This window comes from Copadichromis virginalis, linkage group LG7 (genome assembly GCF_057382275.1).
Source record: "Copadichromis virginalis isolate Kocher_CV1m ecotype Utaka linkage group LG7, C_Virginalis_male_GT1.1, whole genome shotgun sequence".
Taxonomy (NCBI): domain Eukaryota; kingdom Metazoa; phylum Chordata; class Actinopteri; order Cichliformes; family Cichlidae; genus Copadichromis; species Copadichromis virginalis.
In genome coordinates, this window is record NC_140624.1 from 41,813,757 (window position 1) to 41,839,220 (window position 25,464).

Here is a 25,464-nt window from a genome sequence, read left to right on the forward strand (position 1 = left end):
TTCTTGGAGCTAGGTTTAATTGAGCTGCATTTTAAAGAGGTGCAATTTCACAATTTGTGTATATTTTCTAAGTTCACTATTTTGTCATGTGTTGAGAAAAACACAGATTTTAAAATTACATGGTCTAATATTTACATTTAGCATAACTGCAACATTATTTTTTCTTTTTTTTTTTTAAAGACTCGAAAGGACTTGAAATTCAAAGTTTCAGACTTGTGACTTGACTCGGACTTTTACACCAGTGACTTGAGACTCGACTCTGACTTGCCTGACATTACTTGAGACTTGACTTGAGACTTGAGGATAAAGACTTGAGACTTACTTGAGACTTGCAAAACAATGACTTGGTCCCACCTCTGTAATTTAAATATTTTCAGCAGCACAGCAACCATCCATGTTATTCCCAGGCAACAGGATCATTATATTTAAAGATGGTGCAGTGAATAAATGTAACATTGATTTGAAAAATCAAATAAAATCAAATATATGTTTTATTCCAGAGCGAAAGATGGGAACAGGTGAAGCAGTTTATAGATGTTATCTTTAGATATATTATGTTTAAGTAGTTCTGACTATTAATATTTAAGATTCATAACCTTATTTTATGAAGTAAATAATACACCAAAAAAAATACAAATCTTTTCATTTTCTGAGACCTGAGACTGTATTTATACACCAAACAACCACATTATTAAAACCACTGACAGGTGAGATGAATAACATTGATTATCTCGTTACAGTGGCAGTTGTCAAGGAAATGAGGTATTTTAGGTTGCAAGTGAACAGTCGGTTATTAAAGTTGATGTGCTGGAAGCGGGAAACTCTGACCGACTGACAGCAGTCAGTTGTGATGGCGGGGTCTGAGTTTCTCAGAAAGGTCTTGTGGGCTGTTACTGGTATGCACTGGTTAATATTTATCAAAAGCGGTCCAAAACAAACAAATCCAGTGAAACGGCAACAGGGTTGTATTGTTGAAAACTTGACACTGCCTCCAGTCTTTCATTGTCAAATGTCAAAATCTTTGCAACATTGTTTTGAGATAAAGCTGTTATCATTATCTGCATCTCTTACTCTGTGGCTTTTAGGAAAGTCCCGATGTTTGGTCTGGAGGCTATTTACCGCAATGGTGTTCCTGTTGGTCACCTCCGACGTGCCGACTATGGCTTTTATATCGACAAAACTATTGGTTATGGATACATCCGCAATCCAGATGGAGGAGTGGTAAGTGCCTTAAAAGCACCAACACACTGCAGTGCCCACACTTATTCTGACCACATTCTCTCCCGTTTTCCAGTGTTTGTGTTAAAATATGAAAATGGCAGAGATCTGCGCTGTTGTGAAAAAAATGTGTCGAGTTTACTAAATCCTTGAAAGTAAAGTGCAGAAAACTAAAATGATCACACGAGCCGTTGTCATAACTGAATATCAGACAGCTTAGATTAGTAGCTAAGGTTGTGTGCAGCAGTTGACTTCTGTGATTTTAATATCTGCTTAGATATGTGTCATATGTCCCTGCATGTATTTCTGCATTTAAATTCTTCTCAAGGTTTTTCTTTGATTAGTAATAAACAAGTAGTATGCACGCGTATGGTTAGCGTGAGGCTCCAGGACATGGAGCATGTGTCTGTCAGCGAATGAATTCGAGACACGGTGACAGATTAGTGGGAGAGTCGGGGAGTCAGTCAGTGAAAATTAGCACTTGGTGTTACGAGCGAGCTGACACTGAGTCATGAGGGAATTGATAGCTTCCTGTGCTTTAAAACTCCTGCAGTCACATTGTCCGTTCTGGAATAATCTGCCTGCTCGGAGCAGTATTTTATACAACCAACAAGTAATGGTGTTCCTCCTCTATGACTTGTCAGATTTTTGTGATACTTGCACACAAGCATTTACAACCAAACTGTGCTCAGGGTCAGGGTTTTATTTGTCATCTTACGGACTATATACAGAACCATCCATCACAAATCGCACAGTCACAAATGGCATTTGTATGCAATTTGTGAATTGTGATGGATCGTGAGCCTGATGAGCTGCTCCGTCATTCTGGTTTACAAAGTACGTGGATTCTTGCTCATCTCTTTTTGCTCCCTTGTCATTTTCATCTTTAATGTGTCCTTGTTTGACACATTTGAAATTCTCCTCCCCATACTTGCTTATCGTTCTGTCTTTTTTGTGTTTTATGACTTATCATTTTCTCTCACCGTCTCTTTCTTCATCAGGTTAGCGCTAACTTCATAAAGAGTGGTGAGTTTACCCTGGAGAGGATGGGAGTAGTATACAAGGCCAAAGCACACCTCAAATCTCCTTTTGACCCTGAGAATAAGCGTGTCAAGGGCATCTATGATTGAGATCAGACCACACATGTAAAAACTGACGAAAAAAACACCAGCTACAGAACGGCACCAGAGGTGGAGGGATTTACAACCTTTTGTACGAGCAGCTGTTTTTGTCTTCTGTCAAATACAAGTTCATCTCAAATGTTGTTAATTTTGTTCTGATTTGATGGGACTCATGTGCATATGATCGATTTTATGCTCATTTGTAAAAATGTTGCATGTTGAAAGCTGGTGAAAAATGTGCATCAGTAAAAATCAGATATGACTGGATTGTTAAGGGTGCTTCTGTTTCTTGTCTCCACGTTTTTATATCCACTCTGAGAGTAATAGCACACTGTTTGAATCGTCATGCAAGTACTAATACCATGAAAACGTTCAAGGGATACACTGATCGTATTATCTCTAAGAGTCGAGGGATTTGTGGTCCAGATTGCCTTCATCTTTCCAGGGTTTAACTTAAGAACTTTAATAACGGATGATGTATTTCAAACCGTTTTTCTTTTTTTTTTTTAATAATAACTAAAACATCTGTTGGTTGTTTATGTCAAAGGATCAACAGCCAGAAATAGTAAAGACAGTTAACTCTTAATCTGCAACTAACCCTGTTAGTAGCGTTTTCAGTGCAACTCTTTGGATAGAACGTGTGTGTGTGTGTGTGTGTGTGTGTGTTCTAAACAGTACAAACAGCTGATACAACAGATATTTGGATGTTTTTATCCAAAGTAAATATCAATAAATATACTTCTCAGTTTTTGGGAAGGTCCTTTGAAAAAGCTAATCAGGCTGAAGAGAAAGCTATCCTTTATTAGAGGTACTTTGATATTAATGGCGGTGTTAATTTGACCTTTTACTTGGTTATACTAATACTCTGTAATGGGGAGTAAAATTATTCTCATAACAATACAGACATTTACAGAGAATACAATAACTGTTTGTGCTGATAATGATGACAAAATCCAGAGGCTTTTTTTTTTTTTTTTTTGTTCTCTAAATCTGAAGCAGTCATCCTGGGAGAGAAAGGAAGGCAAAAAAAGAAACACCCAAAGGCACGACGTACCAGGGAAACAAGACACTAATGAAGTAGAATAACAGAAGACAGCAGTTTTCAGAAAACACTTTTGGGAAAAGATCTCCTTTGTCTTCTGATCCGTCCCCTCATGGTCATGGCATTATGTGTTAATGTACCGCCTTTTGTTCTTTAACAGATAGAAGTTTGCTAAATAAGGCGAGCAGTTAATTTATGCATAGGTAAACCTCTCATTTTATCTTTGCTATAATTCCTAAATATTTAAATTTGAAACTAATAGTAACGCAAGACATGACTTTATAGATGTCATGCTGGGAAAAATTAAGTTGTTGATGAATACCTTGGCTTATATTGATTTTTTTTTTTTTTTTTTAAAAAGACTAAATGCTCTTAATGTACAGAGAATCTTATCTTTAATGTAGGTGCTGTTTTTTTTAGTTATAATTATTCTTAGTGTTTACACAAGCATCTAAATCTGGTTTGACACTCATAAGACAATGTTTTGTTTACTCTAACTTACACGAATACACTTGGAGTCCAGCACACACACTGTGAACAGCTCAGAAAAAGGTGTCTAAATAATGGAAGGCATTTGTGTGTTTCCTGCTTCTCCCGCCGATGTTTGTTGAAACCAGTTCAGCACGAAATGTTTACTAATGTGGAATGATTCATCGATTCTGCTCACAAGGCCATTAATCATTGCAATGGTTGTTCTCAGGAGCAGTCTAGGTTAATAACGAGATTTATGTGGGAAATTTGAAACATGCTGATAAAACACTGCAGCTCTTTTATCACATTGTAGGTAGAGTTTCTGTTTCTTTTGTTTGTTTGTTTTTTAGCTTCTTCCTGTAATATGATTAAACACTGAAAACCTCTCGATGGAAAACTGGCTTGTTGTTAAAATTTATCTTGTTATTGGATGTTTGGATGTACATTTGGACTGTGCGTTTATTATTAATGCTTAGAGAGGAAAAACTTGACCAGTTTAAAGTGAATAAAAAATGAGAGGTGGAAAGATGTGGCGGCCAGTCAAATTATAAAGCAAATGTTAACCCTCATTCATTTCTTCTGTCCAAAGCGATTTGTGTATTAATAAATGTCTATTTAACATTCAACACTTTGTGACATTCATTATTCATCCATCCATTTACTTTAACTAAGGAAAGGATAAAAATGTGTTTATTTTTAATTATTTTTATTTAATTTCTTGCCTTTGAATAACACTCAAGTCACTTATTATGCTGTGTTTAGTACAGATTGTAATTATTTACCAAATGACATCATGTTTCCAGCCCAAATGTTTTGAGTTGGTCAACAGGATCACAGGGAACAAACATGCAGATATGTTATGTCTCTGCACAAACGTAACATGTCTGTTGATAACAGCTACAAAAAAAACTGCCAGCATTATTTTAATTTAGTTTGATACCTGCCATTCCCAATTTGTAGAGTTTTTAATGGTTTCAATGGGGGGGAAAAATGTGATTGTTACTAACAGAATTTATATGTACTAACGATAACAAAGACTGCAGGAATTTATATAAGTATATAGTTACAGCAAGTAGATAACAAACACATAAAAACCAAGGCAAACTGAATAAAATTGTGGGAACTTGTTTGGGTTTCCACTCTTGAGGTCTCCCTTTTCCTCGGGCTGAAACATCCTGCGAACCCCCTGCTGCTCATATTGAAGGTGTAAGGCATCAGTTGGTGCGAAGCGTGCCTCGCTTACAGGTGTACTGAGGTTTTTCAAGGACGGAGGTCACCGCTGGTATGGGCTGTTTGTCCCAGTCACCCTGGAAACACACGTGATATGTTCTTAAAATCAAATGTATTATTTAGTTCTCGGTGCTTTAAAATAATAGCCAGACGGTTTAGACAGATTTTATTGAAGTATTAACATTGCCGCCACTGTCACACATTCCTCAAATTCACAAAATTATGAAACGCACATGAAGCTTTGGGACATAGCTTTAAGACTGAAAATGCTAAATACTGTTAAGCTAAACCAGGGGTAGGCAACTCCAGGCCTCGAGGGCCGGTGTCCTGGAGGTTTTAGATGTGTCCATGAGCCATCACAGCTGATTTAAATGGAGAAATTACCTCTTCAACATGTCTTGCAGTTCTCCAGAGGCCTGGTAATGAACTAATCATTTGATTCAGGTGTGTTGACCCAGGGTGAGATCTAAAACCTGCAGGACGCCGGCCCTCGAGGCCTAGAGTTCTACACCTGTGATTTACAGGAAACACTGTGACTATGTACTACTACTTTTCAGAAAAAGAAGCTGGTGTGACTCTGATACATTTAAATACGTTCAGTGGCCTTTAACTACATCTTGCTATTATCGGGTCACAAGAGAAGGCCATGGTCAGCAGAAATACTCAGATAGGCTGTTGCATTTAAATGATGCCCAGTTGGTACAAAAGGGCCCAAAGTGTGCCAAGAAAACATCCCCTACACCATTAGACTACTACCAGCCTGAACCACTGATACAAGGCAGAATGGATCCATGTTTTCATGTTTGTATCAGCAGAAATTGAGACCTGTCAGGCCAAGCAACATGTTTCCAATCTTCTTTTGTCCACTTATGGTGAGCCTGAATGAACTGCAGCCTCAATTTTGTGCTTTACAGTAGCTCGCCTGTTTCAAGATTCAGTGTGCCGTGTGTTCAGAGATGCTCTTTTGCATGTCTTTTTTTGTAAGTGTTTAACAAGTGGTCATCTCAGCCATACAATTTTCTGTAAACCTTAGTGATGGTTGTGTTGGAAAATCCCAGTAGGTTGGCAGTTCCTGAAATACTCAGACCAGCAACAAGTATGCCAAGTTTAAAGAGTAATTTGTGTTCTGTATGCAATGCCTTGCACAGTGCTTAAAGCAGGTGCTGTTGAGCTTTGGTTTTTCTTTGTTGAGCTTCACATGTTTGATTCATGTTTTGTTAAAAACAAAACTTGGATATTTTGCATGAGCTCATCCCTAAATTGGCTCCACTGCTCATTATCTCTTGCAAAGTTTTCAAGTGCCAAACAACATCTGCTGTATGTACTCTGCCATACAGAGTGCTGGCAGCTCAAATACTAAAACCGTGAGCCTGACTATAAGTGCAATTGTTGAATTACTGGGTTAATTTCACTCATTACGGATTCCCCGAAAAAAAAAAAAAAAAAATATATATATATATATAAATATATATATATATATATATATATATATATATATATATATATATGAAGGCTTCATCAGGAACTCAATGGGGATGTGGCGTACAACACTAGAGGCCAACTCCAAGCCCATAGCACAAGTTACCATCAAGTGCGGGATCTACCAAGGAGATGCTCTGTCCCCACTGCTGTTCTGCATAGGCCTGAACCCCCTCAGTGAGATCATTAACAAGACTGGCTACGGATACCGACTACGGAACGGAGCAGTTGTCAGCCACCTCCTGTACATGGATGACATCAAGCTGTATGCCAAGAGTGAACGAGACATCGATTCACTGATCCACACTACCAGGCTATACAGCAATGACATTGGAATGTCGTTCGGACTGGAGAAGTGTAGTCGGATGGTAACAAAGAGAGGGAAGGTAGTCAGAACTGAGGGGATTGAACTACCAGAAGGCAACATTGCAGACATAGAGGACAGTTACAAGTACCTGGGGATCCCGCAGGCAAATGGGAACCATGAAGAGGCCGCTAGAAAGGCTGCAACCACCAAGTACCTGCAGAGGGTCAGGCAAGTCCTGAGGAGTCAGCTGAATGGTAAGAACAAGATCCGGGCCATCAACACGTACGCCCTGCCCGTGATCAGGTACCCTGCTGGGGTAATAGGCTGGCCAAAGGAGGAGATAGAAGCCACTGACATAAAGACAAGAAAGCTCCTTACCATGCATGGAGGGTTTCACCCCAAGTCCAGCACCCTGAGGCTGTACGCTAAGCGGAAGGAAGGGGGCCGGGGACTGGTGAGTGTCAGCACCACAGTCCAGGATGAGACAAGGAACATCCAAGAATACATTGGGAAGATGGCCCCAACTGACCGAGTGCTCAGTGAATACCTCAGGCAGCAGAAACCCAAGAAAGAGGAGGGAGACGAGGAACCATCATGGAAGGACAGGCCCCTGCACGGTATGTACCACCGGCAGATAGAGGAGGTGGCTGATATCCAGAAATCCTACCAGTGGCTGGACAAAGCTGGACTGAAAGACAGCACAGAGGCACTAATCATGGCAGCACAAGAACAAGCTCTGAGTACAAGATCCATAGAGGCTGGGGTCTATCACACCAGGCAAGACCCCAGGTGCAGGCTGTGTAAAGATGCCCCAGAGACAATCCAGCACATAACAGCAGGGTGCAAGATGCTAGCAGGCAAGGCATACATGGAACGCCATAACCAAGTGGCCGGCATAGTGTACAGGAACATCTGTGCCGAGTATAACCTAGAAGTCCCGAGGTCAAAATGGGAGATGCCCCCAAGGGTGGTGGAGAATGACCGAGCTAAGATCCTGTGGGACTTCCAGATACAGACGGACAAAATGGTGGTGGCTAACCAACCGGACATAGTGGTGGTAGACAAACAGAAGAAGACGGCCGTAGTGATTGATGTAGCGGTTCCGAATGACAGCAATATCAGGAAGAAGGAACACGAGAAGCTGGAGAAATACCAAGGGCTCAGAGAAGAGCTCGAGAGGATGTGGAGGGTGAAGGTAACGGTGGTCCCCGTGGTAATCGGAGCACTAGGTGCGGTGACTCCCAAGCTAGGCGAGTGGCTCCAGCAGATCCCGGGAATAACATCGGAGATCTCTGTCCAGAAGAGCGCAGTCCTGGGAACAGCTAAGATACTACGCAGGACCCTCAAGCTCCCAGGCCTCTGGTAGAGGACCCGAGCTTGAAGGATAAACCGCCCGCAGGGGCGTGCTGGGTGTTTTTATATATATATATATATATATATATATTTTTTTTTTTTTTTTTTTTGCAGTTTTGGCACCATTACTGAAATATGCCAGATAAAAAGGTGTCAAACTAGTTAAAGAAGAGATGTACAGATATACCTTATTTCTAGAGAGACAGAATTGATAATACTTCCGTATTTTAAATCATAAGATTAGATAGAAAAATGCTGCTGGTGCCATTTTTCCAAAGTTGCTAACCACAGTATATTCGCTGACGGGGCTACTGACTACTGCTATGAGAATACACAATATAATTTGAGAACATCAGATGTAGAGCGTCTGTGTTATCGACACATTTTTTTCTGGATCACAGGCAAGTGACTTTCATTACTAGAGCACAAGCTTTTCATTTTGATGTGAAAGTTTTGCGGATGCTCCTGACAAAATGTGGGGATTTTTCAGGTAAAAAAAATCAATCAACAGCTTTGGCCTTAATGGATTAACTAAACAAATCCTCACAGCAGACAGATTTTCTGTACATTTAGCTGATTCAGAACTGTAGCTGTGTACCTTGTGGGTTTCTTTCATAAGCAGTCCTGATTTTAATCTGGATTTTTATGTGACGTATTTGGCCTGAATTTTAAATTGTGTGCTGTTTCCAAACCTAGATCACCTAAAATCCGTTTATCCTTTACTTGTCTTAGTCATGCTCTGTTCGTGTATCCACCGAAACGCTGCAGTATGGTATATGTAACTGCTTTTCACTAACTGCACAAATTAAGTTAAACTTAAAGACTAAAGCAAAATTTCTGACAGAAAACCTTGATCGAGGCTTCTTCGCAGTTTGTAATTGATTTATTCTCTCTGATCCAAACAGCTTGTGTGCATCTGAGTTGATTTTACAAGTTAACAAGCTGTCTGTTCAGCTGCTCTGACTCACTGTCCCACTGATGTCTTCTTTTGAACTGGCCTAATTGGTGGCTTGGCAGTCTATTGTAGCGGGTGTATGTGTGTGTGACTGGGGACTTACAGGAAAGAGGCGTGCAGTCGACTGATTGCAGTGCATCGAGATGGGGGCTGTGTTATAAAGCGAGTCCAGCACTTCTCCGGTGAATTCATCCCACTCTAGTTGAGAAAACTGCTCCGTCACACTAACCTCACCACACACACACTGGTCATTTCCGTGGAACCTGCAGGGAAGGAGGGTAGGATGGAGAGGGGGAAGAGAGATTTGAAGGAAAGTCAATAAAAGAAGGAGGCAGAGTGAGATTGAGAAAGGATTAGGAATCTGAGTTATCAGGACAGTTTTACTTTTGGACAATGTAATCACCACGCGTCCCCAGGAGGAGATGAGCTGAGAACAAAAATGGCTTAGTCACATGTGAGAGGAAGAGGGAAAGGAGAAAGAGTAGCTAATCGTTTTAGGGAGCGGGAAATGTTGTGTGCCTGCACTACCTGTTAATGAAGTTAAAATATTTCTGCAGGTATCCTTGGTCAACGTGGCTCTTGCAGAGCTCCAGCTGGGTACGGGGGTAGTAGTGAATGTAGTTGACACACATTTCCTCCATGATGCCAAAACCACCCTGAGGAGACAAAGATATTTCAGACAGTGAAAATATAGTACACAGAGCAGATACAGGGTTGCCAAGACAGCGAGAACAAAAGAAATATGTTGAGTTTTGAAGGAGAAAGATGGAAGGAGATTAAAGAAGCTGCTCGTGGTTATCCTTCTGTTATTCACAATGATCAGGGTGAAATCCAGCAACAAGAAAAGAGTTTTTATATATTCAGAGTGCGCTGCTCACCACTGTAGGCTTGCTCCTATCTTCTGTGTTATAAGTACACTTTGTTATAAGTACGTCACCCTGTGGGATTAAACACAGATATGAAGACATTCCACCACATTTTATATTTAGCAAACAACACTGATGATACTTTAAGATTACTGCCAGAAAATCCATGCAGTGTCCAGTCAGAGGTCTGCTGCTGCTATTCCCAAGAGATGGGCCAAGCTGCCTCTTCCTGTTGGACTTCTGTTTAAACGCTTTCTACAGTAGTAAGCTACTCTAATTAAAAACTTCATAGGCGAAGGGGAAATCATATCTACAGGGCTCTAGCATTAAAAAAAACAATTTTGGAAGACAGTAATCGGAATCTGTTCGTAGAACAAGCACTGTCGTGAAGTAAACAAAAACATGTTATTGCCTTTTGTAATTTCTGTTGAAAATACAGCCATTTGTTGGATACTTACAGGCAAAATGTTCACCATTTTCCTAAGAACTCGGATTGTCTGTATGAAAACAAAGACAAAAAGAAAGACAAAAATAGAGTTTTTCAAAATTAATAATAAGTCCTGCAAGAAGCTTCTGGGTTTAAGAAGCTTCTGGGCTGTAAGTGATGATGTGATGGTGAATGGGTGTTTGTCTCTATGTGTTAGCCCAACAATAGATTGGTGCTATAACCTAAAAAGCAGTCTGCTGTTCAACCTATGACAGGCGTAGGATAGTCCCCTGGATGGATGGATGCATGCATGGATGTATGTATTGATAAAAGAGTTCACATTTACCACTGCAAAATGCAATACTCTGCATAGCATCTTAATTTTAGATATAACTGGATACTCTGTGTACAGCACAAATGCAGTAAGAAAAACCAGTGGCTGCTTTCCTTGGAGGCACCTTTCACAGTTATTAGCTTTCTCTGTTAAAAGGTCTATTAGCTTGGCTGAGATTGGTTTGATGCGGTTCTTATTGCTCAATAAGGCTGCAGGTGAAACTTAATCGGACATCAGCAGCAGCTGGACGTTTTATTTGAGAGTCTGTGTCCAGCTGTGTGTGTGTATTTGCCTCAGGATAGTGTGCATAAATAAAACACAGCAGATGTCGACAACTGATTAGATGTTTAGTTGATAGGTCTTTGCATATAAGGCATTATATAAGGCATCCATCTATTACCTGAACTGCACCTTCACTCATTCATCAATGCTTTTCTCTAATATAAAGCTGGAAATGGAGACAAATTGTGTCTCTTTGCTGCTGCAAAGCTCCTGTAAAGGGAACTATTCAAAACCAGGATGCTGCTGAAGCTGAAGACTACATCACTATCTAGTGACGTCAATACTGATGTCAGTGCTTATACAAGGTTGCTGATGGTCTTTAGATGTATAAAAATGTTAAGTGTTCTAAGTGTGAGCTTCTCTTTTGCTCCTGTTTTTTGGACAGAAGTGACTTCTGACCTTCATCACTAGATACACTTTTTTGTTTTTTAAGAATAAGAATCTTTTTCAGTTACATATTGACTCTATTTTGAAATAGTTTTTCTAAAGCACATGTCAAAACTTGTTGAGCCTTTGCTCCCCAAAAATGAAAAGCTACCCGATGCCTACAGCCAATTTAGAATCGCCAGTTAACCCAACCTTCATATTTTGGACTGTGGGTGGAGCAGGCACAGGGATGATGTGCAGTACTTTCATACTGAAAGATTTCAGCTGATCAGTAAGTTGGAACTTGCTGAGAGACAGGAGTGCTAATTTGTACACAACTGTGCCATCCAATGTGTCCCAAGTGCTTTTTAATATTAAACCCAACATGTTATTAACCAGCCAGTGAAAATATACTGTAAAAGTATGTGATTTATTCCTATTTTAACAGAACATTATTAAATTACTCAGCATTAACCACAGGAAATTAGTAAGTAAATGATGAAGAAGTACTGTGATTGACTCACAAACACGTTGTGTACATCATTAACAACATGCATGATTGCATATTTATTTGCATTTTTAGCTGTTTTTTGCCTCTCTAGCTTGTCTGTGTATCTTATGGCCTGTGTATAGTGTACACGGGTCACTTTACCACAGTCCAATCAGACTTTACGGCAGTAAAACAGCTTCTTTTTTTTAAATGTTGGAGAAAGTAGTAAAAGGGTAGAAAAAGACTTAATTTACCAAATATTTGTTGTGAATAAGCTTTGAAACACACATCTCTTTGAGATCTAAAATAAAGGCCACCTTAACCCAGTCTAATTTTAGACACAGTGTGCAAAGGTGGAGTTCCTCTGCGTAAACAGAGCCCTGCTATCTCCCACCTGGTAGTGCGTACTGAAATGCTGGTCTTCCTGTACCACCTCCAGCTCTTTGCCTCCCCTCACCAAAATCGTCCTCACCCCACGCCCCGCCAAGTGGGTGTGCAGCTGGGAAGCAAATACATAGATTCCACCTGAAGGCAAAGCCTGGGTAGACAGAGAAAGAGTCAAGCTCCAAGTAAAACTTTTTTTTTACCATGGAGACAAAGAGAAAAAACTTGGGAAAAGAAAGACATGTCAGCCAAAATATCCCCCCCAGCATTTTAACTATAAATAATGAAGTAAATCTGTACATACTGTTTGGGTACACTTGGAGGTGCAGTATCCACTGAGGTAAAAGGTGTGTTGTTTAGGTGGGATAGCCATTACAGGAGTGTAAACGAGGCCCAGCTCCATGATCCCTGCATCGTAGCGCCTCAGGCTCGGGGTGTAATACAGTCGTATCCCTGATGAGTCACGCCGGCCTGCGTGAAGAATATTAAAATATTAGAACACATTTAGCATATCTTAAGTTAACTACTTACTTTTAGATCATTTTAAAACATTTGATAGCCAGAATAGTCTTGTATTATACCAGACTAAGAATACACATAAGGAATTTATTTCAGGTGCTGTTTGTGTGCTACAGCAACAGATCTTGGAAGGAGATTAACAGAAACATAAAAAGAGGATTATAAGGTAAGGTCTAGTTAATATGTAATTATATACTGTAATATGTAGTATGTATGTTTGGCCCAGGTAAATATGACTCCTCCTATTTTCTGTCAACTGTTTAGACAACACAGTATAACAACCTCTAAAACGCTTGCTATGTGCAATTTGTTAGCATAAGATATTAAAAGGTGATCTTGGTGATATTTCTGAAATTAATTTAATAATTCAAGAGGAACCCTCTTGGTCCAGGGGTCCAGCTGGGGACCTTTGTTGAATGTCATCCTCCACCCCTCGCTTCCTTGTTTCCTGTTATTGAAGACCTGTGGTTTCTAAATTATTTTAAATCGCAGAAATACTGTATTATAAGAGCCAGGGCTGAAAAAGTAAGAAATACTTGGAAGATATCTGTGTATTTCAAGGTTTGATTGGGATAAGGAAGACAAAGTGAGTCTGCACTGACAGAGTTCAAGACAACCCTGTGGATCTTGGAGAGAGATACTGCACAGAGAGTCCTGCTGCTGCTGCTGCTGTGTGTGTGTGTGTGTGTGTGTGTGTGTGCGTGTGTGTGTGTGTGTGCGTGTGTGTGTGTGTGTGTGTGTGTGTGTGTGTGTGTGTGTCAAAGAAAGTGAAAAACATTCTTAGAGGCATGCGCCTGAAGTTTGTATGTTCACATATATACTGTATGTACCGGATATAAGGAGAGGGTTGTGGTAATGGACCTCCAGACGGAGGAATCTTGAGGAACCTGGTCCACCCATAGCCAAGCCTGCATCAGGGGGATAGTAGAAAGCCTGCAAATACACATAAATGCACACAAATACACACATATGTATGATTAGTTGTTTTTTTTAAGATCATGTCACAGGTTTTTTTCACATATCATACAACACGGCAAAAACGTTTTCGGGTTTCCTTTAATAATTTTTTTATATGCTTGCAATATATTGTTCCATTTATCCATAAGCATCATTCTTCTGTTCTCTGAACATGTGATCGCTTCGTCAAAGCAAGCTCTCCTTGTCCTGTTCAATAGAATTCTTGCTGAAGCCCGCAAAGAAACAGGGATACCTATGCACAACCAAGTACATAGTTTAAATCTGTAAATTAATTTACTTAGCACAGGTTATTACTGACAACTGAGAATTTTTTTTGTCATGTCATGTATAATTATGACTTAAATCATGTGTATCTATATTTTTCTTATAGAAAAAGAAATATTTTTTTACAAAAAAGAAAAAAAAAATACTACAAACAAAAAAGGCTGTATTCTTCGGGATCATATCAGAGCCACTGCCTTCATCGATTACATAGAGAAATCCACGTTAAGCTTTAATCTTGCTCTCATGTCATAACATTAAATCCTCTGAAACATGTCCCTTGCACACAAACGCACCTTTTTCTTCAGTGCTATTCTCCCTTTTTGCATTCTGATAGCATCATTCATTATTGATTTTCTTCACTTCAGAACTTCCTTCACTCTATTTTTCTCTTTTTCCATTGTTTTGCATGGCCACGTTTCCCTTCTGATGCGGTGCCGAGGAGAATGAAACAACACTATTAAGAGGTGATGAAAGAGGCCTGAATATTTCCCACCTAATCTTGTCTCCACAGCTCACAGCTCACAGAAGGCATCCTGCTTGTTTTTGTTTAGCTGGCAGATAATCCAATCGGAGAGGGGCCAGGCTGCCTGTGATACAGTGGGGAGTAGTGCAGACAAATATGTTGACAGCCTCACCATTCCTTGTCTGCTTTGCTTCTTGTGGCCAGCAGTAGGCTACCAAAGTATGGTAGATTAATAGCTGATAGATGACCGACTGACTATGTAGCTGACTACTTCATAACAAGCGTCACCTCCCCTGTTTATGAGAGGTCCTTTCAAAAATGTAAATCTCCCAAAGAAAATGACACAAATCGTGGAACCTGGTTAAAAATAAAACAAACTGGCGATATGATGATGTTTTATCACTGCTATGCAATCTTTTAGTGACTTTCAGAGGTAATAAGGACATGACTCCAAAACTCTGCAACCAGATGCCACAAAGAAAACTTCTAAATGTTATAATTATTATTAGATTTCACTACATAATAATTAAAGATGAATGAAAAGCTTAATGGCATTAAAGATGCTGATTTACGCTCATTTGTAACTCTGTATTTTTATACTTGGTGTTTGTGGGATTCATAGTTTAGTCCTTATTTATCATATACTGGACCTTACATCATCCCCTCTAGTTCGTCTGCTGTCTGAAACCAGACAGTTTAGCTCTCCTTGGGTTGGGGGCCCCATCTCTTAAAGTTCTCAGCCACCTTTGGTGGTGCCTCCCATTGATGTTCCTGTACACAATGCCAGCCACTTACTCGTGCCTCCGTGTAAGCATCTTACATCCTGCTACTATGTGGTGAATAGACTCTGGGACATCTATGCGCAGTGTGTGGCAGACTCCTGTCTCTATGGATGTGGTCCTTAGGGCCTGTTCTTGTGCTGGTATAATCAGAGCTCTGTAATGTCCTTTAGGCCGACATTTTGTAGCCACTAGCAGGATTTTTTTAATGTCAGTCACTTCAGTCAGTGGTACATCTTATGCAGGGACTTAGTCCTCCACTATAGTTCGTCTTCCTGTTCCTCATCACTGTGTGTCTTCAGCTGCTTACGGCACTTGGTGTACAGTGTGACCTTGGCAATGGGGGACAGCAGAGCTCTGAGCAGAACTCCTTTTTAACTTTGGTTTGTTCGCTACCAAACCTCAAACTTTTTAGGTGCTAAATGTTCCACACTGACTTCTTTGCTCTGAAAACAGCTGTCTTCTACAGCTGGCAATGAATTTGTTGAAGGTAAAAACTGTGGACAGGGAAGTGAAAGCAATGAGAAAAAAAAAAGGCAAGCAAGTTTTCGTAGAGGGGAGGCAAGCCTCAGAATAAGGTAGCAGTTTTGTGATTGAAAAGAAAAACAAATCACTAACAACAAGAATCTAAGTACTGTTTGGGTTGCATCTGTATTTTTCTGCTTCTTAAAAAGCCATCCCAACCCATGTTCTCTAGTAGCAAACACTTGGAGAATTCAGCCTCACAATGATAGGAAGAGCCAGCGTTAAAGGGTAGAAAAGTGGCACTGCTATAAACGGCTCGCTGCAGCAAGCCAAGTTATTCCTGTTTCAACTTTTCTGACACCTTCTCCTTACCTCCTCACTGCAGTTTTAATTTGTGTCTCCTATGACGATATTTGTGCTTCCATGTAAGCATGAATATTTCTGTGTGAGTGTGCATCCCACATGCAGACTGTCTCCAAGCTCTTAATAGATATGTGCTGCGTGTGGGCTCATCTATACAAGATTTTATGCTGGCAATTCTAGGCTTGGATATCACTTGCGTAGGAGTTTTTGTTTATCTCCTATTATAGGTACAAGCTTTGGACCAAAAACTTTCCCAACTCTGTGTTTCAATTAAGCACTTGCTATATGTATTGAAAAAAAAAAGTTTTTAAAAATAATGTTTATGTGGGTGTCAGTCTTTTTTAAATTATTTTCCCTTTGTGGCTTATCTGTTTTGCAAATTGAAGACATTTGGGTTAGGAATTTAAGCTTATTTGTATTTCATACTGAGGCAAGGTAATGTCATTCAGACAGGAGTAGGAAGGTCAGTATTTCCCATCATACCTCAGCCCCCATAGCCCATGCAGCTAGCACGTGTCGGCAAAAGTTGAGCTTTTTCGGCTTCATTTTGTCATCACAGGAGCCGCTGTACCCTGGAACTGCAGGGACATCCGGAGAACACTCAAACACTTCTATGTGATGCACGATGGCCTCGTTCCCTGGAGTTATCGCCGACTCGTACTGAAAGAAAAAAAGAAACCGTATATGTATTTTTATTGCTGCAAGACATGTCAATACTGCTGTGGCAGGAAGTCACAGGCTGAAATGTATCTGTTTTTTTCTGCTGTCATGTAACATTAAAGGCATTACGTTCCCATATGTGCCGAGGATTTCTTAGTAATCTATGTCACTAAAAATGCCTGTGAAAAGGGTTATTTTTTGTGTTGACACTTCTGCTTTGTGGCCATGCTGGGTATTTTGTTTGACCTAGCTTGTAGACATGGAGAATAACAGCTGCCTGTGCACAATCATCTGAAACACCCCCTCAGCTGTGTGTAAAAAGACTATTCGCTGAATATTTCTGTTTTTACAAGCTTTTTTTCCTTTCTTTTTTACCATAACAATGTGGTTCTTGGCCAAATTTTCCGGCAGGTTGTGGATGTAGCACCAGTAGGTGGTCTCTTGATTTGGTATGATGACATTTGGTGCCACTACATCTAACATTTGTACGTCTGGAGGCAGGGTAGGTGGCGGCGTGTCGGGACGCAACATCAGGACTCTCTGTACGCCGGTGCGGATCTCGGACAGGTTCAGCTTATCCAGTGAGGCAAGTGGTTTATCCAAGAAGCCGTAGATGATGTGCACAGTCCCCTCCTGACAAATTAGAGCAATCACAAAAGAAAGAGTGTTTAATGGCCACAATAGGAGAATATGAACCTCCATGATGTGCATTTCTACTTAAGCGTCCCTTCATTTTTATTAGGCTTTAATGCCTTCTGAGGCAAGCACAGCAAACTTTTCATTATGTTGTCATAGTGATGAGCCTTGCTTTGGTGCATCTGACTTAAAAATCTAATGTGGTGCCATGGAAACTATAATCATTATAATGTTCAGAGTGTTTTATATTCACACCTTAAATTAATCAGGTTCACAGCAATGAAAATACTGCAAAAGTGCAGGCACGTGCAGACGCATGCACATAGGCCCTTTCTCATTAGCATGCACAGTGCAAAGACAATGTGTTACATTGATGCGCTAACTCAAATACTTTCTGTCTGACACTCATGATTTTTCCTCCTTCTTCATCACCTTCTTGTTGTTTTGGCTTGAGGCCAAAACCAGCAAGTAAAATCATGCTGTAGTTCAGTCAGACGTGATCTGTGTAGCACCTTGTCATACAGATTATTGCCATACAAAGTGATTTAGAGGTGAAAAATCAAAAAGACAGCAAAAAGATAAACACTACAGTACTGGGGTTACAGTAAATAATTTTTCAACTTAGTCATTAAAGGCAATTAAACAAACAAAAAGAAAATGTGTGCTCTCAGAATAAAACAACGCCCTTAATTTGAAGAATATTTAAAGCACTTCCTGGATTTCAATTTGTTGCATCTTCAAAAAATAAAAATACAATAACTGAGCCTTACACCGGAGTATCGTTGCACTGGTTTACTGAACCTTACTTTCAGGGCATGTACAGAACATGAGCATCCATTTTCTACTGCCTCCTACAGGACACACTCTTCTTCCACTTCCTTACACATTAATGTAACACAGAACTAATACTGCCTCTCCTGGCATTACCATTGTAACAACACATTCATTCTGTTTCTTTCAGAAGAATAACAGGAACTTAGGATGTAGGTATCTATGAATAATAACTATTATGTATACTCATATATTTATATAACCACTTATTTCTTGCGATACCACACAATTGTTTTTGTTTAGAGTGCTCCTTAGAAGGGACACATATAAATTAAAAAATATATAGAAGAGTTTAGAGGCGCTGTCTTTTAAACAATATTTAAAATGCATTTATTCTTACAGCGTAGCCGTCTTCAAGTAAGTTTCGACAGGGAGTTAAACAGATTTCATTGAATCAATTATTCTTTTCTGGCATTGTTCCACAGACAGGAATTTTCTCCTCCAATCCTCCATTGTGGTCAAGATGGTATCTAGCCATCACAGGAGGTAATTAGCATACCTCTAGCCTACATATGACAAACAAGGTTTTACAGTAAATAAAGTGATGAGCGGCAAATTAGCATCAGCATGCATCTTTGTCTGAATTTAAATGACACATTACACGTCTGCTGAATTGCCAACATCTCCTTTCAATGTGAAGAGGCGCCAGTCAAAAGAGACTAAACCAACGGGAAGGTTTTTAGATTTACAAATTACAGACTATTAAATATCCTGGCTTACATGAGGACTTCACTGCCTTTTTAAAACCTTGTTTGTCATTTAAAATGCTTTTATAGTATGTGCAATCAGTTTTGTGTTGCTTAAGAATTTGAGGGCTTGCTGAAAATCACTGGGAGGTTTTTTCAGTTTGAACAACACCCATAACTATGCGGTTCTTCAGTAATAGGTAACTTACCTGCTAATTTCCTAACTGAGTTTATCTGATGACTTCTGGCGTGCACTCCTTTTCCTCCGTTCACCTTTACTTGGGGGAGCAGTTCAGATTTAGCAGTTTGTAAGATAAATTGTTGCTTTGGGGAGTTTTATGCATTTATTTATTCACTGCATTCTAGTGGGATAGCCGTGACGATAGCCAGCCTCTCTTTCTGAAAACTGTAATTAACAGTGTGAGCAATATTTTAATAATCTTTGGTTTTAAAAAGGAAAGCAAAAGGAAAAAGAACTGCACCATCAAATTCATAAATAAACCACCTAAAGAAAGAGTCTCTTACTAGGTTTCTCCTGAGTACCAGAGCTTTAAAGAGCAGTGACATACACTAAGAATATAAACTCTTCACACCTCTATGACGTAGTCTCTGGGATCGCAGGTACTGAATGGTCTTTTGAAGAGCAGGTAATATCCTTCAGCTTTCTGTTTGGCTTCAATCAGGTCGTAGTCTTGTTGGCTGTCTAGTGATACATGACCCTTGCTGTCACTCCAAGCATCCTGCAGGAGAAGACAGAATAAGTCTGGTTAGGTTTTGAATAACACGCAACAAATAGCAAAGCAAAACATTTGAGAACACAGCGATAAGTTAGAGTCAACACTGAGCAACCTATTCTTAACTGAGGGTTAGTCTAGGTTACATTCTTTCAGGGAATTTCATTATTCTGCCATTAATGAACAAATTTCGGGAGAGTTACGAGTGTGTGCAAAGCATGTAGCTGCTTGTTTCTTAAGTGGTGAAAAAGTTTTGGAGTTGTTTGGCAAGTAATTATAATCCAGTTAGAGAAATCATTGAAAGTGTGCCAGTTTGTGTTTTAGAGCCATCCAAGCCTGGTGTACACGATATTCTATTTCTCTGCCAGGGGGCTTTGCAGCAGCTCAGCTCGCTCTATCCACTTCTGTTATGTTTCTCACATTCATACCTGGCCAGAATAGCACCTAAGATCTCTTTCTTTATTTCCGTCTCCCTCTCTGTCGCTCTTATATAACTGTTCTGCACACACTTCATAGACTTTAAAGCCAGCAATTCTGAAAACATACAGTATGTACAAATCAGGGGGAAAATGTTCACATTAAACAATATGTGCTATGTATGCATGTATGGAATTCACAAGCTGTGAGCTCTACAGATGGCTGAGACACAGAGTTATACAACTATTTTAAAAAGTGTTGAAGCCACAGTTTATGTGTTATCTAATCTTTTTATTTATTTGTTGTTGTTGTTGTTTTTAAAGGAATCTCCGCTGCGTGTGAATGAGTGGAGGAATCTTTTGTCCCTGCCCTCTGAAAAAGCACAGATCAGTGTATAAGTTATGATAGAGGTCTTTCAGTCCTGGGTCACACAATAAACATGTTGGTAAATGCAGTGGGTAAAATTAATGTTGATTGTGAGGGTTTTTTTCCTAGTGTCATATAAAGAAATTAAGACTTGAGACTTTTGCTAGCTTTTTTTTAGCTGCTGAATGCTCCAGTGTGTGCACAAGGTAGGCAACACTTTCTAACATCCTCTTTTCCCCCTGAGCAGGTAGGTGGGATTTTAGAGCTTCCATCCAAGCGCAGGTGAGAATGATCCTACACAAGGAATGAGAGTAAACAAAAAAAAAGATAACATTTCAGAACAGACAACCAAAGAATGACAGGCTTGATACAGATGAAGAGCTATTGAGACTAAACTGATAATTCTCTGTAGTTTTATCATTTCCAAGGACTCTTTACACATCGTCATCTGGTACAGACCATTATCAATTTTTTTTTATTGTTTATATTTGCTTTAATACTCTTGAAAAAAATTCCAAACTACCGGTACTTGCATTTGTTTTATGTTATTTAATGTTACTATATCTAATATAGCAGCTGTAAATGGCTTTGCATTAACAACTGTTCATAACTGTCATACTGCTGGACCCACAAGTTTTGAGTTCTGTGGACTTTGAAATCTTATTTACAGTTTTTTCTGAATGCTTAAACCCTAACTGTGATTCCTGTAGCACAATCTCTAAAACTATTCAGACTTATAGCAAAACCACTCACTGAGTTTGCAAAACTAAAAGCACAAAAACTGCTTTGCACTCAGTTTGCAATTTTGTAACACACACTTTGCAAAACTGTAGGCACAATTCACTGCACAACACTCAATTACCAAATTTCCAACACACTCCTAGCAAAAGTATACACATGTATGGCTATCATTAACACTAATTTGCCAACTGTCTGGCACACTTTCACATGTGAAAACTTTTTTAGATAATTAGTTCACTTTGCAATCAGCCTAAGCACTATAATACAGGTAAGCTGTGTGTGCGGAGTACAATGGAGGGAGCAGAAAGAGTGAGAAGTAGAGGAAGCCGAGGAAGAGGACGTGGAGGTGAAGAAGTAGGATGAAGAGGACGACAAGGACAAGGAGGAGCAAGAGGAAGACGAGGAAGGGGGAGAGGAAGATGAGGAGGGGGGAGAGGAAGGGTAGGAAGAGTAAGAAATAGAATTGCTGATGACATCAGAGCTACAATAGTGGACCATGTAATCAACCGTGGAATGACACTGAGGGTAGCTGGCCAACGGGTCCAGCCTAACTCGAGCCGCTACACTGTAGCAAGCACCATAAGGACATCTTGAAATGAGAATCGGTGAGTACAGTCACTTCGCACAAAGATTTGTAGCACTGCCATATGCCAATGAGAAACACACCAATACCATTGATGTAAAAATACTGAAATTGTTACTTTACAGAATTGCTAGATGACCAGATGCTGGGGGCAGAGGAAGCATGTTCACTGCAGACCAAGTAACCCATATAGTCATTATGGTGATTGCAAATAATCCTATACTTGGAAATGAACACTTGTGTTTGTTTTGATGTGTTTGAATAAACACCAGTACTTGAAGTTTGGATCCCTCTATGCTTATGGATCTATGACAGAAGTATGAGCTCAAACTGACATAGCCTACCTTGTGCACAGAGAAAGCAAAAGCCAGATGTGTTTTGTATTCATACCATCAGTGTGTAGTTGGCGCATTGTGTGCTTAGTAGATGATGGCTTGTGTGTACTGTTTGATACGGAAACACCATTTTTACGAAGGTGTGAAGAGTTAATCTAGCTGTGTTCGCTTTTGCAAGAGAACTACAATGTTTTGATTATTGGGTGACAGGTTTTCTTATTTGTGTGAAGAGTTTTGCAAAATTAGCCAATAGTTACAAAAAATGTGCTTAAGCAATCAGAAAAAACTGTATTATGTTTTTTAGCTTTTTAAATGTCTTATTGTTTTCTTTCTTTTAGCTTTAAGTTCTATTGTGTGTTTATTTCATCTTCCATACACACTGCTGTGAAGATCATAGCAGAGATTTTTTTTTTCATCAATCTATTGAAAGTCCGGAGTTTCTGAGTTCCTGATTGTACAGAAATGGTTCAAGCTTGAGTAGCCAGTCACTGAAAAGTGTGTGAATATATGTGCGTGTGTGTGTGTGTGTGTGTGTGTGTGTGTGTGTGTGTGCGTGTATGCGTGTACGCGTGTGTGAGTATGTGCCTGAGAGGGAGCAAGAAAGAGAGGGAGGGAGGGAGGGAGACAGTGGAACAGCAGTGACCTTTCTTCTGTGGGTAATTTTGGCCTCCTGAGGGAAGAACGATGGAACTGGAGAAGAAAGAAAGTCCGACAGGAGGCAATCGATTGAACAAGAAAAGACTTACAATGATGCGAGTGTTACATGTAGATTGTAGATGCTTTTAAAAGGTGGGAATGCTAGACACCGACATTTATGGAAATATTTCAGAATTAAATGAAGGCATATCTTTGAAATTAAGTATAAATTATACAAATTGTTTAAATTTTACACTACTCCTTATTAATTCATAAACATTCTTATTACATGTATCCCCATTTTAAACTGGACAATTCCATGTCAAGATCCAAAAGCATGCAGCTTGTTGATATATATGTAAAATAAATGTATTGTACTTAATTTTTTTCCCCATCTTATTGAAGGAAACAAGAAAATTGTCTGTAATAGATATGGATTATTGGAACGTATTAGCACCACATGTGTTGCCTGTAGCTGAAAAATAAGTGATATTCCATATTTTGATAACTACACCACTTAGACTCTGTTCTTATGTTACTATTATAAAATATTAAAGAAAAATATCTAAAGGAGAAGGAATGAGAATCTAAACACATTCTGGTGCTTTCGTTAATATTTCCACATAAACTCTTTAGGAATACTAAAAGAGGGGGGAAAGTGTAAATCCAAACATTTTTATCCATCCATCTTCATCCGCTTATCCGAGGTCGGGTCGCGGGGGTAGCAGCCTAAGCAAAGAGGTCCAGACCTCCCTCTCCCCAGCCACCTCCTCCAGCTTGTCCGGGGGAATACCAAGGCGTTCCCAGGCCAGCCGAGAGATATAATCTCTCCAGCGTGTCCTGGGTCTGCCCCGGGGCCTCCTCCCGGTGGGACATGCCTGGAACACCTCGCCCAGGAGGCGCCCAGGGGGCATCCTTGCCAGATGCCCGAACCACCTCAGCTGGCTCCTTTCGATGTGGAGCAGCAGCTGCTCTACTCTAAGCCCCTCCCGGATGGCCGAACTTCTCACCCTATCTCTAAGGGAGAGGCCAGCCACCCTTCGGAGGAAGCTCATTTCCGCCGCTTGTATCCGCGATCTCGTTCTTTCGGTCACTACTCCTCCTTGAATCGCTACCTTATCGTGGTGGAGGGGTTTGTGTGTCCCAGGGATCCCAGGGGCTATGTTGTCTGGGGGCTTTTGCCCCCTGGTAGGGTCTCCCATGGCAAACTGGTCCTGGGTGAGGGACCAGACAAAGAGCGATTCAGAAGACCCCCATGAAAAGAATATCGAGGGAACAGTTTACCCTGCCCGGGATAGGGTTACCGGGGCCCCGCCCTGGAGCCAGGCCCGGGGAGGGTGCCCGAGGGCGAGCGTCTGGTGGCCGGGCCTTAGTCCATGGGGCCCGGCCGGGCACAGCCCGAAGAGGAGACATGGGCCCATCCTCCCGCAGGCCCACCACCCGCAGGAGGCGCCATAGGGGTCGGGTGCATTGTGAGCCGGGTGGCGGCCAGGAGCGGAGGCCCTGGCGGACCGACCCCCGGCTGCCAAGACTGGCAATAGGGACATGGAACATTTTTATAGCTATGTATATTATTTTTAAGGACAGCGTATTAGAGAAAAAGTTGGATTTTGTTTAAAGGCTCAAGTCTGGCAAAAAGAAAATGAGGTAATATACATACACATCTTAATCAGCACAGGATTCAACTTTGATATGCTAATATCTGCTAATAATTCCCAGATGAATTTCAGCTATTAGTGCTGTTTGAGTGATTTCCAATTAGTGCAGACCGCCTGCATCCTTTGTGACTATGTGATCATGAAGCACACCATCCGCCGGCTCCTTCTGGAAAAACACCAATCTCACACTCCAAGGACCACAGGCAGATGATTTCTGAGAAAGAGGAAAATCTCACCTCTTTAAGGACTTCTGTGTAATCCCTGAGCATTTATGAATATGGCAAGCTAACTTGCAATAAAAATTGGCAAAGGGGGCACGATAGACTCTTTTACCTACTAAAATTAAAGTCCTTTTTACAGAGTCTTATGAAGATAAAATACACACATCTAGGGTTTACTTACTCCAAAGTAGCTCTGGGTTCCAGAGTCCCACAGTACCAACAGGTCAGCATTGGTCAGCTCTCCCCGATCGGACATCCCCAGGACCACCCCGTGTCTGAGCTCTGCAACCCTCAGCTCCATATAAATCTCCTGGTTGGTGTAGCTGACGTTCCAAGCCAGCTGGAGCTCCCCACGTGGATCAAGGGGCACCCGGAAAGGCATGGGGAGAGGTGGGAGCGGGCGAGAGGGGTTCGGTTTAAGGCTGGACACTTCAACAGCATTGTTGGGCGCCTGGTAAGAAGCCACCAAGATGACCATTAGAGCAGCCAGGGCAGTAAAATACATGATGGTTATGTCCTGAAGGCGAAGGTTTTTGCTGAAGATCCGCATCCCCAACGACAGATCGTAATGAGCTTCAGTAAAACAGCGAACAGAGTCTCTCAGGTTTTCTTTCCACCTCTATTTATTTTCTTTCTCTTTAACCAAAGTTGAACTGGAGTTCAATCCAAAATGTTTTGTGGAAACTTTTTCTCCAGAGCTGTAAAATTCTCCAAACTCAAGCACTCACTGTGTTTCTCTTCTTTGCATTCTGGCCACGGCAGAATCCCTTTCAGTGGTCATTCGAGGATTGTTGTTTTTTCTTC

General features: G+C 40.5%; 2 protein-coding genes across 3 annotated transcripts in view; one reads left to right on the top strand and one right to left on the bottom strand.

The window, feature by feature from the left end:
* The window catches only part of sardh (sarcosine dehydrogenase), a 42,836-nt gene extending 40,230 nt beyond the window's left edge, over positions 1–2,606 (top strand). For both annotated transcript variants that reach the window (XM_085463420.1, XM_085463419.1), the window contains exons 21-22: positions 1,086–1,221; positions 2,220–2,606. In XM_085463420.1, coding sequence (XP_085319546.1) covers positions 1,086–1,221; positions 2,220–2,348 — 265 coding nt within the window. In that variant the 3' untranslated portion in view covers positions 2,349–2,606. The remainder of the gene's footprint in view (positions 1–1,085; positions 1,222–2,219) is intronic.
* A 1,355-nt stretch (positions 2,607–3,961) lies between these two features.
* Positions 3,962–25,210, bottom strand: dbh (dopamine beta-hydroxylase (dopamine beta-monooxygenase)). Its single transcript, XM_085463421.1, has 12 exons — positions 24,842–25,210; positions 19,563–19,709; positions 17,192–17,449; positions 16,640–16,816; positions 13,675–13,777; positions 12,630–12,796; positions 12,336–12,479; positions 10,501–10,539; positions 10,055–10,114; positions 9,705–9,832; positions 9,280–9,439; positions 3,962–5,159 (listed from the first exon to the last, which is right to left on the bottom strand). Exons 1-12 carry the CDS (start codon positions 25,208–25,210, stop codon positions 5,067–5,069), a joined length of 1,845 nt encoding a protein of 614 aa, XP_085319547.1. The 3' UTR covers positions 3,962–5,066.
* Between the last annotated feature and the right edge of the window lie 254 nt (positions 25,211–25,464).